This window comes from Zootoca vivipara, chromosome 2, assembly GCF_965207765.1.
Source record: "Zootoca vivipara chromosome 2, rZooViv2.hap1.1, whole genome shotgun sequence".
NCBI lineage: Eukaryota > Metazoa > Chordata > Lepidosauria > Squamata > Lacertidae > Zootoca > Zootoca vivipara.
In genome coordinates this window covers 970,589-987,089 of record NC_142584.1, presented here as the reverse complement: position 1 = coordinate 987,089, position 16,501 = coordinate 970,589, and the positions used below count along the sequence as shown (strand labels likewise).

Sequence of the window (16,501 nt, the reverse complement as noted above, 5' to 3'; positions counted from 1 at the left end):
GAGTTTCATACCAGAAAATCATCTTTAAAGACAAGGCGTATGCGGAGTTTCTCTTGACATTACCATTTTCACACAGCTTAAGATAATGCTGCTATCCTCTCAAGGTGACACAAAAAATACCTAGATTCTTATTGAATGCTTTCGCTGGATTCCATGTGGCACTACCAGAACGTGAACCTTAAAGCTACCCATGAAATACTCACATTAAGCCCTCTGAAGAAGTCCTTGATGGACTCTTCTGATACATCATAGGGCAGGTTTCCCAGAAAGGCAGTGTAGGGGGGTGACTTTGGGAGACGGCTTCTGTCAATATTGGGCTCCCGAGCTGCCCGAGGTGCAGTAGGCAGGATGGAACGGTCAATTGGAGGGGCTCGGTAAACATCATCATCGTTGCTATGCCAGGTGGTAGAAACTAGGAGAGAAAAGTGTTACACATTAGCAAACACACACAGCATTTACAATGAACAGCAAAGCGTATCCAGCCTCCATTTGACTTGTCGGCAGCGAGGCAAGTATAGGGATTGGTCACTATTAGACAAGAGGACCACCTCCACAAACCTCCACAAATGGGTAGAGGAGGGCAACCAAAATGGTCAAAGGACTGGAAACAATGCCTTATGAGGAACGGCTTAGGGAGCTGGGCATGTTTAGCCTGGAGAAGAGAAGGTTAAGGGGTGATATGATAGCCATGTTCAAATATATAAAAGGATGTCATATAGAGGAGGGAGAAAGGTTGTTTTCTGCTGCTCCAGAGAAGCGGACACAGAGCAATGGATTCAAGCTACAAGAAAGAAGATTCCACCTAAACATTAGGAAGAACTTCCTGACAGTAAGAGCTGTTTGACAGTGGAATTTGCTGCCAAGGAGTGTGGTGGAGTCTCCTTCTTTGGAGGTCTTTAAGCAGAGGCTTGACAGCCATCTGTCAGGAATGCTCTGGTGGTATTTCCTGCAGGGGGTTGGACTGGATGGCCCTTGTGGTCTCTTCCAATTCTATGATTCTACTATTCTTTTTGCAAGCAAACAACAGCCCAATAAAAATGCCATGCCACTTCATAAGCAATTTTCCACATTCTAACTCGCAGAAACACATGGAGTTGGTTCCAAACCATCCACTCAAAGAGAATGCAGGGGAAATGGTTGTTGCTACAAGGGCAAAAAAGCAGTCAACTGTCCTAAAGAGCAACTCCCTATTAGCGGCATTTGCAATGACTGCTGACAAATGTTCACTTCAAGGTGTGTAGCTGAGGGCTGTGGTGACTCTCCAACACCTTGGGAGGATCTCGGAACTGCTGTTGCAGCAATGGTGGCCCCATCATGATCACAAAGAGGTATTCTAAATGAACCAGTGCCTCCATGTGCAGGGAAAGATGCTGCAGCAACACTTCAGTCTTTTGCAACCTCAGGCTACATAATAAGGGCCCACCCTGAGTGCCACTCTCTTTGTGACTGAAGCCAAGTGACAGTCCTGCATGCTCATAAAGATTCCATGGACTGTATTTCTTAGGAAGATACACTGCTAAATGTCATTGCATGCATGCCAAAAGCCCACCAAATTAGAAATGGGGAGGGGCTTGTGATAGCTTCAGAAATACTCAGTGCTGGGGAGGAATATGGTACCTTAGCTCTGAAATTGTGTTACTTTATTAAGTGCTCCAAGCACCCCCAAAGCTCAGCGTGACAGCAGAGCTAAGACCCCAACCCCTTGGACATAAATTTTGGCTTCCTACCATGGCTGGAAATTTCCATAGCTGTCCTAGTTGACACATATATTGTTTTCTCTAATAAAAAAATTAACTACTTACCCAAAATTCATTACAAAAATGCAGCAGAGAAGCCAAGAACAAGAAACTGCTAGTATAGTCCTTCCCCAATACGGTGCCCTCCAGATGTAGGGCTGCAACCCACCATCATCCTTGACTATTAACAATGCTGACTGGGACTGACTGCAGTCCAACAACAAATGGATGACACCAGTTTGGAGGAAAGAGAGATAATAGCTGAAAAGTCAAGATTAGAAGAAACTCCAGGATGTTTCTCACTGACACCTAGAAACTGTTCAGCAGAAGCAAAGCAACCTGTCCCCCCAAAAAAACCACCATTATTATGTTTTATCTTACCATCTCCTTCCAGATCGTCCGTCTCATCTGCCCAGCTAACTGGTTTTGGAACAAAGGTGGGAGTACCACCGCCATCCTCTGCTAGAAAGTCTGTCAGAGTCAGGGTCTTCCCCTTCTTGTTCTTCTTCTTAGCTGTAAGATATAGAAAAGGTGATACAAAAGCCGCTTCAAAATGTTGGAAATCACTATTGTCCTTTACCATTCACTTGCATACACAATGCTGATCAGTCTACTACTTCTGATTTGAACACAACCAACCAAACCAACCGATCTCAAGAGACAGTAGGAACTGCCATTAAGACAGGAAGAAATTGTGTTACAAATCCACTTTTCCACTGCAACACCCCATCACACATTTCAGCACAACCAAAACATACACTTGAATTCAAACAGATTCAATTTCAAAATCAGTAGAAACCAAAGTGTTGTACAACTTCATTCCCCATCATTTTCCTGTTGTGACAGTCCCATCCATAGAATATAGTTTATAATGAGTTCTTGGTAAGTCAAGAAAGTATTGGTATTCTCTATTGTAAAAAAGGAAAGTGTTTGCAGAGAGGCATTTCATTTGGCCATTAGGAGAGAATTTCATAGGCAGGACTCCACTGCTCCCTTCTTGGGGTTCAGAGGAGCAACATTTAACAAAGGAAAGAAGCTGGCAGGATGGCCCAGAAATGGGACCAGGACAGAGAGAAGTCATCTTGGGTCCAGATTACCTGCTGAGCCAGAAGCCTACTCCCTATTCAGCTTAAGCAAAGTCACACAATGGCTTTACAAATGAGGTAAACATCAGGGAGAACTCTGTACTGTATACCTAACAAGCCTCCATGAATCCACAAACCAGAGAAAAGAACTGTTGGCCAATGCAGAGTTCTATGTAAGACCACTCTTCATAGTTCTCTGTCAATTGTATGGAACTTGTGGGAGGTCTCTTATTCTACACTGGGGGAGTTTCTGCCTCCAGTAAAACTCAAGAGAACCGTCCTAGTTCCTGGGGATCCCCAATGATAAAGAATGCTGTAGAACTTATAATAGAAAATGCTAAACACAAAGAGCACAACTGCCACTTTGTTCACCTTAATTGTTATATATTTTGATGGCACAGCAAAAATTACATTGTGGTTTTGCTTATAAGGGAATCTAGCAAAAGTCCTCTACTCAATACACAGAATGCTAGAATTAACATTCAAGATGTCAGTTGAGGGTTTAGAAAACAGTAGGAACCCCTAGAAGCTTGTTATCCAACCTAAGTGGTTTAAATTGACCTTAAATGTAGCATTAAGCAAACCCTTCCTGTAAAATGTAAGGAAGTGTAACACAAAAATTTTATCATGTACTTTCATAGATGAATAAAAATCTCATTTCTCAGATTGGATGGCCACGCTGATTTTTATAGGTGGAAAAATCACCATGAGTCAACTTCTATCACAGGATCACTATTTGTATCAAATGTGTTCCACAGAAACTCCCAGTTTTGAAATGTAATGAAGACTAATAAAAACTAAAATTCTGCAGAACACCTTTGGGATTTTACCATGTCAAAAATAAATGCAAAAATTCAACCTATTTCTAGATCTTAGGAGGAAACCTTAAAGCCTTGGCAAGGGGAACAGCACTTCCTAACAATGGTAGAAAACAGCCTACACACAGAGCAGATAACCTTCTATCCAAGAAGCATAAAATTCTTTATTCTTGGAAGTCTGCCCTTTATCTTATGTATCAGGGTATACAACCTAAGGCCCGTGGGCCGGATGCGGCCCAATCACCTTCTCAATCCGGCCCGCGGATGGTCCAGGAATCAGCATTTTTTTACATGAGTAGAATGTGTCCTTTTATTTAAAATGCCTCTCTGGGTTATTTGTGGGGTATAGGAATTCGTTCATGTTTTCCCCCAAAATATAGTCCGGCCCACCACATGGTCTGAGGGATGGTGAACCGGCCCACGACTGAAAAAGGTTGCTGACCCCTGTGTCAGACAGACAGAATGGGAGGGTATTTGCTATGAGCTACCAGAATTTGAAACAGAGAAAAATGCTACCCTAAATGCTTTTTTAAATTGTTGTTGTTGTTATGGAAGAAAGACTAGTTTTTGAGCTTGATTATCCTATCTGAAATATTATATACCAAAGTTGTTGGCCCATACAGTGCTGCTAGAAGGCACACTTGTAAGCAGAGGAACAGCCTCTAGAAGAAGGCATCTGGAAGAACTGATACTATTGAGGCCACAGAAATGTCTTTAGGGAACATCCTTTCCAATGTAAAAGGGGCACACAGTGTTTCCTACTTCTCAGAAGAGTAATGCGCTTTCTGTTCCTTAGAAGCACAAACTCCCCCTTATGACAGGTGACTAACTGGGCCATAGTAGGATTATGCTGTCCTTGGCTGGAGGATAAAACACCCGGAGAGGGGAAAAGAGTAAGGGAGCTAAAATTGGGGGAGAGGGAGGAACGGTGGGCAAAGTCAGTTTAATTCTTTATAAGCAAGGATTTGCAAGCTTTAGCTGGCCTTGGTGGCCATGCAACAACCTGTGCTTGCCAGAAGACTTCCTGCCCACCCCAAAGGGGGATTCTTGCCTGTGATCTTATGCACCAAGTACACCTGGAGCTTAGTACTACTGCAACAGCAAGCCCCTACCTGCCTTTCCTACCGGTAGGTAGGTGGTGATGGTGGAGACAAGGCTCTGCCATACAATCTCTCTGACCTTGTACACAGCTTCTATTTGTCTCCCAGCACTACAGAAGGGCAGGAACTCTATTCAGAATAAGGGTAGACCAGGTTGGAAAGTCCCCTAGTTTGCAAAAAGAAGTATGGAAAAAGAAGTAATCTGCTACAGAGCTGGGTGGGAAGTGAAGCGGGGAGAGACTGCGTGGCCCACTCACATGACCTCTGCTCAAATCTTCCTACCTCTCCTCCACTGCAGGAAACCTACATTTATAAATTGCAGTCTTTTCATCAGCTATTAGAAAGCTCACCAAACACTGAACACAAAAAATGTTTGCAGTTTCTATCAGAAAACCATATTCTTTCATTCACCCATTTTACAGGAATGCGAGATATTTCAGCTGACCAGTGGCTTTCTGGAGGATGGCAAACCACAAGTTCTACCAGGGAAGGCTACCATCTCCAGTCTCAGGGCATTTTTTTTCTATGCAACTGAAATATTAGATAATGGATGGGTTCTGTACTAATCATTTTTCATTTCTGCAGGACTACTCAGTGTACAGAAATGTTTTACAATCCTCAACTCACTTATTCTCACAGCCTACAAGACAGTTGGGTGCAAAGATTAGGACAATGGTAGCCAGAGACCGCTTTTCACAGATTACAAGAAGAACTCTCTCAGGTCCGTCACAAAGCATACTCAACAGGAAGCTGTAGTCAGTCCTGGCTCTCCAACAAAGAAACCGTCCAATACACAGGTTTGTTTAGGGAGGCTTTTAATGTTTAATTTTAATGTTTAATAGATCACTGTGTTTTATTTTTCTGTTGGAAGCCGCCCAGAGTGGCTGGGGAAACCCTGCCAGATGGGTGGGGTATAAATAATAAATTATTTATTATTATTATTATTATTAAACCCCTATTTGTAACATTCACACCACAGTTATATACCAAAAAACATGATCTGTGCAACAGCCACAATATTTACTGATGGGGTAAGGATTTGAACTTGGGTCTCTAATAAACAAGCCCAACATTCTATTTATTACATGGAGCTGACCCACCAGCAAAAGCACTTCTCCAGTGACCACACTTGTGTTTTGTGGATCATCTAACTTTAGGCCTTTTAAATTTTACTATCATTATCTATACAGGCAGTTCTATACGTACGGGGAGGGGGGGGGGACGGAACCTTTAACAGTCCCAGCAAGAACGAATTGAGAAGCTCCAGTAGGCTGTATAGCACCATGGCCCAATAACATTCCCAGGCCGCTAGCAGGAGAAGCGATGAATAACAGAAGACTTGAAAGAAGCGATGAATAACAGAAGAATAACTATCCTAATATTTACACAGCAGCTCTATTTTATCAGCTACTATTGCACCAATGTAGGCAAATTTTGCACAACCCTTGATTTTCACTGTCCTTTCATTTACAGTGGTGCCTCGCTAGACGAATTTAATTCGTTCCACGGGTCTTTTCTTATAACGAAATATTCGTCTACTCTAGCGAATCCCATAGGAATGCATTGAATTTTTTTTGCCCATAGGAACGCATTGAATTTCAATGCATTCCTATGGGAAACCGCGATTTGCTAGACGAAGTTTTCATAAAACGAATTCGTCTAGCGAGGCAACCTCCGCTCGAAAAATCCTTTCGTTAAGTGGAAATTTCGTTAAGCAGGACATTCGTTAAGCGAGGCACCACTGTACTTACATTTACAGGTGGAACTCGGAAAATTAGAATATCGTCGAAAAGTTCATTTATTTCAGTAATGCAACTTATTTTTATTTTAACAAATGCTTTCTTTTGGAAATTCCACAGTAATAAAACAAATAGTTACAATAATACAAAAATAAACATCGCTATTACATTTCATTAATTACATTCCATTTATAATTGACCCGCCTAACGACAAATAATTACAATTACAACAAATTAAGGCTTGACATATCTTTGCTTTGCATGTCATGCATCTATTCTATTCTATCTTCACCTTTTAAATTGTGTTACTGAAATAAATGAACTTTCCGACGATATTCTAATTTTCCGAGTTTCATCTGTATATACCGTTCAAAAACAAAGTTCTCTGGGTGGCTTACAATAATGAACATATTGTTAAAACTTATCAGCCATAAAAACAAAATAATAGTGCATAATTTGAAGAAAAAAGGTAGGACATAACCTGGCATATGAATTTCCATGACTTATGATGACATCTATCCTCACTCACACGCATGCCAAGTGATGTTCTGAACAGCCACTTACTACTCACATCTTGGCAACTTATCACTGACTGCTCCGTTTTCCTTAAACCTTTGTCCTGGAGTAAAACAAGTGTGTGTGTATGTAGCCCTCGTGAACTCCCCCCTCTCAGGAACAGTCTATCTTGGAAAGAATTGTGGAGCATGAAAACAAGCAGCTTCAACTCTGCATTCATGGTTACATTACTCGGTAAAGCTGCAGCCATGATGACCAACAAGCTGGATATTTCCACTGCAATTACCAACAGTAATTGGTGAAGAAGCAACATTAAAGCATTATGATTCACTGCTGATAGGGTGATTCATTATATACCACACTCAATGCTGTTTCAAGACTACAGATTCGACTAGGGCTGGATCCTGTCCCCTACACCATCAGCAAGCAGAGAATCCTACTCCCTGTGTGAAGGCCATGGCTATGGGAAATGGACCCAATGCTATGGACTGGAAACACCTAATGCTTTTGAGCTATGGACACCCATTTAATTTACTTACTTTCTTCTGCAACCTGCATAGTAATTGGCCAATACTTGACCAAAGATAAACGGCATGGTTTTAAAATATTTGCTCCCTCCCCTCTCTTATTAAGAGTGCAAATCCTACAGTAAAGTTACAGGGTCATGTTTATCTGCCTCCACATTGTGATAATTTCAATTATGTCATCACATTGTGACTTCATTGCAAGGTTGTCAGAATATATTAAACGTACCCTTCAAACATAGGCTGCTTTGCCTACTTACAGTGAGGGAATAACAGTCTCATCATCGTTGTACTTTGGAGATGTATGTTTTTTGAGCTTCCCAAACAGACTCTCCATTTCCCAGTGACTAGAAGAGACTGGTATTCCAATGAGATCAACATGCCTGTCAGTGGAAACCTCACTGTAAAGGGTCCCATTAGAAAGAGGAAAAGCTGTGTGCTCTGTGCATATGTGAGGCTCCTGTTTTAATCACAGTCATCAAGTATAACAAACAGCAGGATTGGGAAAGACTTTATGAGAGCCTAGAAAGTTGCTACCCCTTCAGGGTAAGTACTGGACAAGGAGATTATCCGTGTCCAGTATGACAGATTTGTACAGCCCATATACTAAAACAGGACTCCAATTTAATACACAATATTTGAAATATTTAGTGTTTCAAATACAGAACATCCTTACAACAATCTTGTAAAGCTTCCTATTTTTCCAAAAACCGGTGGGGTAGGGTCAAAGTTATTTGAGGGTCAAAATTATTTGCTTGCTCATGGAAAGGCAGTATTTGAAATAGGCTATCTTACAGTAGTTCATGATGTAGTCTTGGTCACTTTTCTACACAAGCACAACTGTACTGTCAACTGTGTAGCTTAGGAAACCTCTTTGTAGCATGCAATAAAACCAGGACTTTCTGCATTGCTGTCCAAAGGCTCCAACATATAGCTCGTCCACACCACCTTTGGGATAAGAATATTCAAAAATACATCTGTGGTCCTTTCAGTTCACGGTCTTCATAAGAGTATCTACTCCAGGCTCTTTTGAGACTCCAATTTTGCCAAACAAGACCCCATTATGCCCACATTGTTTAAACCTGCAAGGCTGCTTTCATGGCATCTCTTGTTCTGAAGAACTGGGTCAGAAATTAAGACCTAAAAGCTACTGTCAAGAATAGATACAATTCCTGTAACTTAGCTGAAACGGCGGCAGCAGCCAGAGACAAAATTGCTGTTGAAATACAGTCTTCCTGTCCTATCATAACACAGCTTTATGGAACTGCTTACCAAGTTTATCAGCGGGGGCACAAAATATATGCTCATAAGGATTCTTTGAGCAAGTCACCATCTCTCAGCCTAACCCAATTTGCAGGTTTGTTCAAAGGCTAACACAAGCATATATAATCAACCCTTATACAAAGGCCTGACAATAAATATAAACTTTAAAAAAATCTAATGAATAAATGCACTACAGTATGCCAATGCAGTATGACAAAGGAATATCTACCTTTTTTAAAAAAAGAGGAAATGGGTTAGCTCTCTTTTCAATTAAGAGTGCAAGTGAAGGAAGCTTGCCAAACTTACTAGATTAATATACACTGCACTAACCTATGAAAAACAAATGCAACCAGGTTTCAAGCTCTGCTGTGTTTTCTTGCACAGCCCACTGTGTCTACACAAGATGCAGAAGATTCACAGTTGTGTAAACAGTAGTTTCAAAACTTTGGCAAGAAGGTAAATTATTTAAAGCCATCATTCCAGCTAAGACTTATAAAAACTGTGTATGTAGCTCAACCCCTTTTAAGTACCCTAGGTGCTAAAACCCCCAATCAGTTTCACAGTGGACTCAGACTTAGAGAGAATAGAATTCAATGCTGTGCTAACACAAGCATTTTTGCTTGCCAGGCTGAACGATCTCCCTTTTTCCCATCCCCCTTTTCCCATCGCATGCTGTGCTGTTCTGGGAGTTCTCTCAACCCTCCAACAGATTTGGGGGAAGCGGGGGGGGGGGAGCTCTGTTACACTAGTTCTCGAAGCATTTGCAATGGTTTGTCGTACCATTAGGAGTCAAACAACAGAATGCCTGATCTCTGCAAAGACCATCCATTATGACAGAGGTGTTTCATTTCTGGCAGCAAATGTCTCAAAGTAAACTGTAGAATTGTAATGGAATTATGTCTGGTTAACTGCAATACTATAGTATCCAGCTAACAAGATACAGAAGGTGTGCCCTCCCATTTTTTACTTTAGTATTTTTAGTGCAGCTATTTGGTGCAGTCTGGTGCATTTCAAAGGCATATGGAAGTCAGCCATCATACTAAACCACTGGGAAAAAGTCATGCCTGGCAGAGATCGACCCACAACATCTAAACAGACACAAATAACTTATCACCCAAGCAGACAGACACAAAGAACACTTACACAAGAAACCTTCCCACTTTTGTTTTGAATGGAAGATGCTGCAGTGCTCCTCCCTAATTCTTAGGGATGCCCTGTGCTGTTATGTGAACCATATTCAGAGATTAAAAATATGTCACATTATCTTGGCACTCCAAAGGAAGTTCAAAAGAAAAACATGAAATACTAAAATCCTCCTCACCTTGAGCAGTCCTCGAGCTTCCATTTTCAGCAGCGGAAACCACTCCAGGAGCTAAGAAAGTGGAATGTTGAAATAAAGTAAACAAGGGAAGGGATACTCTATGCCCCCCACCAAAGACAAGCAACTGGGCTGCAAAAAGTGTAGTGTGGGAGGTAAGCTCAACATGTAATGAGAACCTAAACACCAAGGATAGGGAACCTGTTGCCTTCTGGATGTTGTGCCCTAGGGACAGGATACTGCGGAATGAATGATGCCCAGTTTCTGTATTACTGAGTGCTACTCTGTTTTTCAAATACCAGTCTGGGGGCAGAACAATCTAATATTTTCAATAATATTTGGAAAGTATCAATTTGTAAAGATCTTTTTTAATGTGGAGATAGTACAGGTGAGAAATGTGCCTGCAGAACACAGTTCCATGGAACACAGCTATCAGTGTCACCACATATCCTGTAGATGGAAGAGTTGCACCTTATGAAAAGCAAAAACAGCAAACCTGTTACCTGGCAATGGAGGGAACAAAGAGGTGCCTTTCAAAGTCAAATCAATAACCTATTCAAAGCCCATCAACTCCATCCTGAGGTGGATCTTAGGCAGATGTATTTTCCATTATCCAAGACACAAATTGGAAATGTTACACTAGAGCTTGGCAGACTATCAACACACAGAAATAAAATTAACTCTCCAACAGGAAGACACACCATGATCCATTACAAGCATCTTCTACACAGATGGCAATGTGCTATGTCCTCATAAAAATAGGGAAGTAGTGTGCAAAGAACAAGAGAAGCCTCATTTTATGTTAAAGCAGAAATGCATACAGAAAGCATAAGTAGTACCGTATCCTGTAGACCCAACTGTTCCTATGTTTCTTCCAGCAAAGACAAAGCTATGCAAGCAGCAGGAGTCAGGCCACAACAGACCCAGCATTCCAGGCATTTGATGGGTAAATCTTATATTTGAGAAATAGCTTACAACTCACAGCACACATGCAGGGGAATTAAATGGTAGACTGGGCTGCATCGCTCCAGACTGCAGGCAGGGAAAGCCATTTCTGAATCTTCCCCCATGATAAAAGATTAAATGTAAGGAAGATACTAGCATATCAGAAAGTGTTTCTAGTCCAGCCTGATTTTACGCTGTGCTCATTTTCTACTTGGGGGTGTTGTTTATAGAGGGGAATTTTATATGATCCCCTTTCCATTATGAAGGTCATTCTACCGCCTCATCCTGCTGCACTAATAGACAAAGTCAATCTTTTCAAGACTGGGGTTGTGTGAAGGAAGGGAACTAGGAAACAAAGTGGCAAAATGACTGGGCCAAACCCACACAAAACGGTACACAGCCCTATATGCCAGGTGTTATAAGGGCTGTAACAAAGCCTGGACACTTCCCTAGTATCCTGCAATGGCGTAAATAGGAATGCCATCTTGGGAAAGAGCAAGAACATGGCCTCCAGAGAAGCCAGGGGACAGAAAAGTAGGAGGCAAGAAGGTAATCATACTAGGCAATAAGATCAAGGGCCGTGAACGTGCATGGAAAACTTCTCTCCCTCATGGAGAGAGCGCAAGCCCTTTGCACGTACACTCTCAACAACCGTTACAGCAGCTCTCTGAGGCCGGCCCGTTTTCTCAATTACAAACCAGGACCGGGCAGGGGCCGAGAGTGAGATTACAGTACTTCCCCCACCCCCGCCCAGGCCATCATGTGAGCTCGTGGTCCAGGAGGGCTTCCCGATTGACCTCTCGGCTTTACTAATTCCTTTCCGGGGTGGGGGAGAAGGCAGGCAGCCAGGCGCCGGGTGGGTTCGTGGGGAAAGTGGGCCACTGAATGCCACCCGCTGCCGCGGGCGGCGGCGAGACAGGCGGAGCGGGGCGTGCAAACCCCGGCCGACGAGCTCCACGCAGCCTCCGCCACGCCACGCCCCTAGAGCACGGGCGGCGGAGAGTCAGCAAAAGCAGCACCCACGTGGGCGCCGCCCAGGTCCTTCCCTTCCCCACCTCACCAGCGCCCTGTCGCGCGCCGCCACGCCTGCGCACTGGGACGCAGCTGAAGGTACCATCTGCCGACGCCGCCCCCCCCCGTTTCCCTCCCTGACGGAGCTCGCAAGTGCGGCCCCCTCCCCCTCCCCCTCTCGCAACCCCCCCCCCCCACCAACAGGCCGGAGCGGGAACTGCGCGAGGCCGCCGCGTTCGAAGCCGCGCGCCTGCTCAGGTCTTCGGGCAGAGAGGACGGGCGGCTCGAGGTTGAGAGCCGCCTTCTCAGGGGGACGCGCTCCCCGCTCCCGTCGCCCCGCTCCCGGCACTGGAGGGAGGCCAAGCCCGGCGCTGCCGACTGGCCTGCCTGGACCCGGAGGCCCACGCGCCCTGCCGACCGCCGCTCACCTGAGGCCGCCATGTTGGGAAGAGGGAGAGAAGGCGAAAGGGCCCGGATGCGGCCGTCACGTGATTATAGCGAAAGAGGCGCCTCCTCCTCCTCTTCCGAGAGGGGGGCGTGTCCGAAAAAAAAGAAAAGCGGAGGGAGCGGGAAGCCGACGGAGCGGGTTGGCACTGCGGTTCTCAGTCCAGGGAGGAGGCGTGGTCGCGCGGTCGGGCGTAAGCGCGAGGGAAAGCGGAGTCACGTCGAACGGAGGGGAGGCGGAGAGTTCGAGCCCCGCCGTCGGCGGCGTCTTGAGTTGGGAGGGTGTTGCGCAGCAGTGGGTGGAGGGCAGCTGTTATCGGGGTGCGGCTCGTGTTTTTGCCATTTTAAGATTCGCTTTACTGGTAAGGTGGGCCACACCTACCTACCCCTGCTACGCCTCACGACCATTGCAGGGGGTCGCACTAGACCCTCGGGGTCCTCTATGAGCCCAGTATCTATTTTGTTTAACTTATTGAATAATAATAATTATTGTTATTATTACAGTATTAAATTTGTATTCCACCTTTCACCAAAAGATCTCGGAGCAGTTCACAACATAAAAACACATAAAAACAAAAACATAATAATCCCATCCTCCCACAAACACATTTAAAAGGACATGTTTCGTTGGTGCTGCCATCGGAGCATTTTTAAATGCTGGTGTCCCCCCAGACCCCGCAATTTCCACATCAAGATGCCGGAAGTACCGGTACCAGTGGCACCCTGCAAGTAGAAAACTAGCATGCAGGAGGGTGGGGGACTTTCTCGCTGATGGTGTGCTGCTTTTGAACTTGGTGCCAGTACAGAGAACTGTAAAGTTCTCCATTAAGTTTCAGGGCTCTTGCTGAAAACTCAAGACTCCCCTGCCATATTTGGAAAAGTTATTTTTAAAAGTGGAGATGTTGAATTTTGTGTTGTTTTATGTTGTCTGCTTCATATTTTGTGCCACATAGATTTCATAGAATCATACGATTGTAGGGTTGGAAGGGATACCAACGGTCATCTGGTCCAATCCCCTACAATTCAGAAACCACTACAGTACTGTATCTCAGTTCTTTTCAGCTTTAATCAACAGCATGAGAACTGCTAAATAGATTAGTTATGTGGTGGGGAAAAGATGATCGTCACTATGTTGCTAGTGATTTAAAAAAAGGAAAAAAACTGAACAGCTTCTATAGACCTGGAGGGGAAGAGGAGCCTTCTCTCAAGCAGTGTACGGACTGGGGCCAATGAGAATTATAGTACAGAACATCTGAAAGGTTGGAAAGGATGAATCTGAATGATCTTAAGGTTGGTGTCCAGAAGCAAGGGATAATACTCCTGTATTATCAGGGTCCACCCAGATAAATACCCTGTTTCCCCTTTTTTAATACGTAGTCATAAAGTAAGCCATGGCAGGGTTTTTAAGCATTTGAGAAATAATACCCCGAAAATAAGCCATACTTCCGCGCCGCAGAAACCAACCCCCACAGACACCTCCACTCACAAAGTCACTCCATGCGGCTGGCCCTGCAGGAACGCAATCAGCTGTGAAGCGGCACTCCAAGAGCGCCGCTTAACAGCTGATTGCGCTCCCGCCTTCCTGGCTGCATCCCCACGCTCCGCCTTCTCGTCCACCGCTGTCCCTGCCGCTTCCGTGCTTGCCGCCACCGCTGGGCTGACTGCTTCTTCCTTGCCTGGCCCGGCCAAGGAGCTTGGAGCACCCTGCAGCGGCGGGCGGAGCGCCTGAGCCAGCGGCCTCCGCCTGGCCCAGCCAAGGACGCCTGCTGCCCCGCCACCCGGAACCGGTGGCTGCTGCAGCGCCGAGCACTCGAGAACCCAGCAGCGCCCTGAGCCATAAAAACCGTACCGGTAATAAAAAAAAATAAGACATCCCACCGAAAGTAAGCCACCCTGTGTTTTTTTGAGGAAAAAAAGTTATAAGACGGTGTCTTAAAAAAGGGGCAACACGGTACTCATCATATCAGCCTCTTTCCCCCTGCAATAGGCTACTGTGCTTCATCTCTGCCACCAAAGTCTTAAGATCTGACAACCTTAGTGAGAGCGGATGGGAAGGAAATTGTGCATTTTGTATCTGCATATCTGTCTCTGCATGTGTGTGCAGCTACAGCCAATCTCTCTCTCAACCCACATGGTAAGAGATAGGGAGTCTGTTCTCCTCCAGATGATGTTGGACAAAAACTCCCATCATCATTGACTCTTGGATGAGGCTTATGGGAATTGGAGTCAAACAACATCTGGGGCGGCACAGGACTCGCTTATAGAAACCTAAAATCTCACCCAGAAACAGTAATGGGACAATGTTGCATTATTTAATTTTTATGCCATCTTTCTACACAATGGTATTCAAAGTGGTTAAAATACAATATAAAACACAACAGAAAGATGAAATACAACATAAAACCATCCTATCTATCTATCTATCTATATATATATATATATATAAATGTATGCGCAGAGGTCACAGCCTTTCTCCGTAACCGCTGAACTGTAATGTAACAAATTTGGCCACAACGTTCCATGCCCATCAGTGAGGGATCTGGCTGTGGGTTATTTGTGTGATTTCCCCTACCCTGTGCCAATCCATGAGGTAGAGCTGGGTATCATCCACATACTGATGAACACCCAGCCCAAACCCCCTGATGATCTCTCCCAGCAGCTGCATGTAGATGTTAAAAAGCACAGGGGAGAGGTCAGAACCCTGAGGCACCCCACAAGTGAGAGCCCAGGGGGTCTGAACACTCATCCACCACCACCACTTTCTGAACACGGCCCAGGAGGAAGGAGCGGAACCACTGTATGACAGTGCCCCCAGCTCCCAGCCCCTCTAGACGGTCCAGAAGGATGTTATGGTCAATTGTGTCAAAAGCCGCTGAGAGATCCAGCAGAACTAGGAAACAGCTCTCACCTTCCTTTGTCCCTAGCCCACCAGAGATCATCGACCAGTGTGACCAAGGGGGACTGAGGGCCCATTTAACAGACTAAACCACAGTGCGGCCTACAGGGGAGTGTGAAGGGGGACTCTGAGGGCCCATTTAACAGACTAAGCCACCGCAACGCGTGGCAGGGCCAGCTAGTACAGTATAAATCAACCCCCTTTCTTCTGGAGAAGCTGCACCGATAAAGGTGCATAGTAAGGTAAAGGGACCCAGGTGGCGCTGTGGTTAAACCACTGAGCCTAGGGCTTGCTGATCAGAAGGCCGGCGGTTCGAATCCCTGTGATGGGGTGAGCTCCCGTTGCTTGGTCCCGGCTCCTGCCAACCTAGCAGTTCGAAAGCACGTCAAAATGCAAGTAGATGAATAGGAACCGCTACAGCGGGAAGGTAAACGGCGTTTCCATGTGCTGCTCTGGTTTGCCAGAAGTGGCTTTGTCATGCTGGCCACATGACCTGGAAGCTATACGCCGGCTCCCTCGGCCAATAATGCGAGATGAGCGCGCAACCCCAGAGTCGGTCACAACTGGACCTAATGGTCAGGGGTCCCTTTACCTTTACCTTTAAGGTAAAGGTAAAGGACCCCTGAACAGTTAAGGCGAGTATGGGGTCATGTGGCCAGCATGACTAAACCGCTTTTGGTGCAACGTGACACTGTGATGGAAGCCAGGGTGCACGGAAACGCTGTTTACCTTCCCATCATAGCAATACCTATTTATCTACTTGCACTGGCATGCTTTCAAACTGCTAGGTTGGCAGGAGCTGGGACAGAGCAACAGGAGCGCACCCCGTCACATGGGTTCGAAGCGCTAACCTTCCAATCGGCAAGCCCCAAAGGCTCAGTGGTTTATAGGATGGACATAAAAAGGTAAAGGACCCCTGACCGTTAAGTCCAGTTGCAAACGACTTTGGGGTTGCGGCGCTCATCTCGCTTTACTGGCCGAGGAAGCCAATGTTTGTCTGCAGACAGTTTTTCTGTGTCATGTAGCCAGCATGACTAAGCCACTTCTGGTGAAACCGGAGCAGTGCACGGAAAAGGCTGTTTACCTTCCCGTCGGAGCGGTACCTA

At 45.1% G+C, this 16,501-nt stretch overlaps 1 protein-coding gene across 1 annotated transcript in view; it reads right to left on the bottom strand.

Annotated features, from left to right (window-relative positions):
* Positions 1-12,510, bottom strand: part of EIF4B (eukaryotic translation initiation factor 4B) — a 32,460-nt gene extending 19,950 nt beyond the window's left edge. The window contains exons 1-4 of the mRNA XM_035101883.3: positions 12,484-12,510; positions 10,103-10,153; positions 2,118-2,249; positions 204-412 (exon numbers count right to left, since the gene is read on the bottom strand). Of these exons, the coding sequence (XP_034957774.1) occupies positions 204-412; positions 2,118-2,249; positions 10,103-10,153; positions 12,484-12,496 (405 nt within the window). The 5' untranslated portion in view covers positions 12,497-12,510. The remainder of the gene's footprint in view (positions 1-203; positions 413-2,117; positions 2,250-10,102; positions 10,154-12,483) is intronic.
* Positions 12,511-16,501: the final 3,991 nt, after the last annotated feature.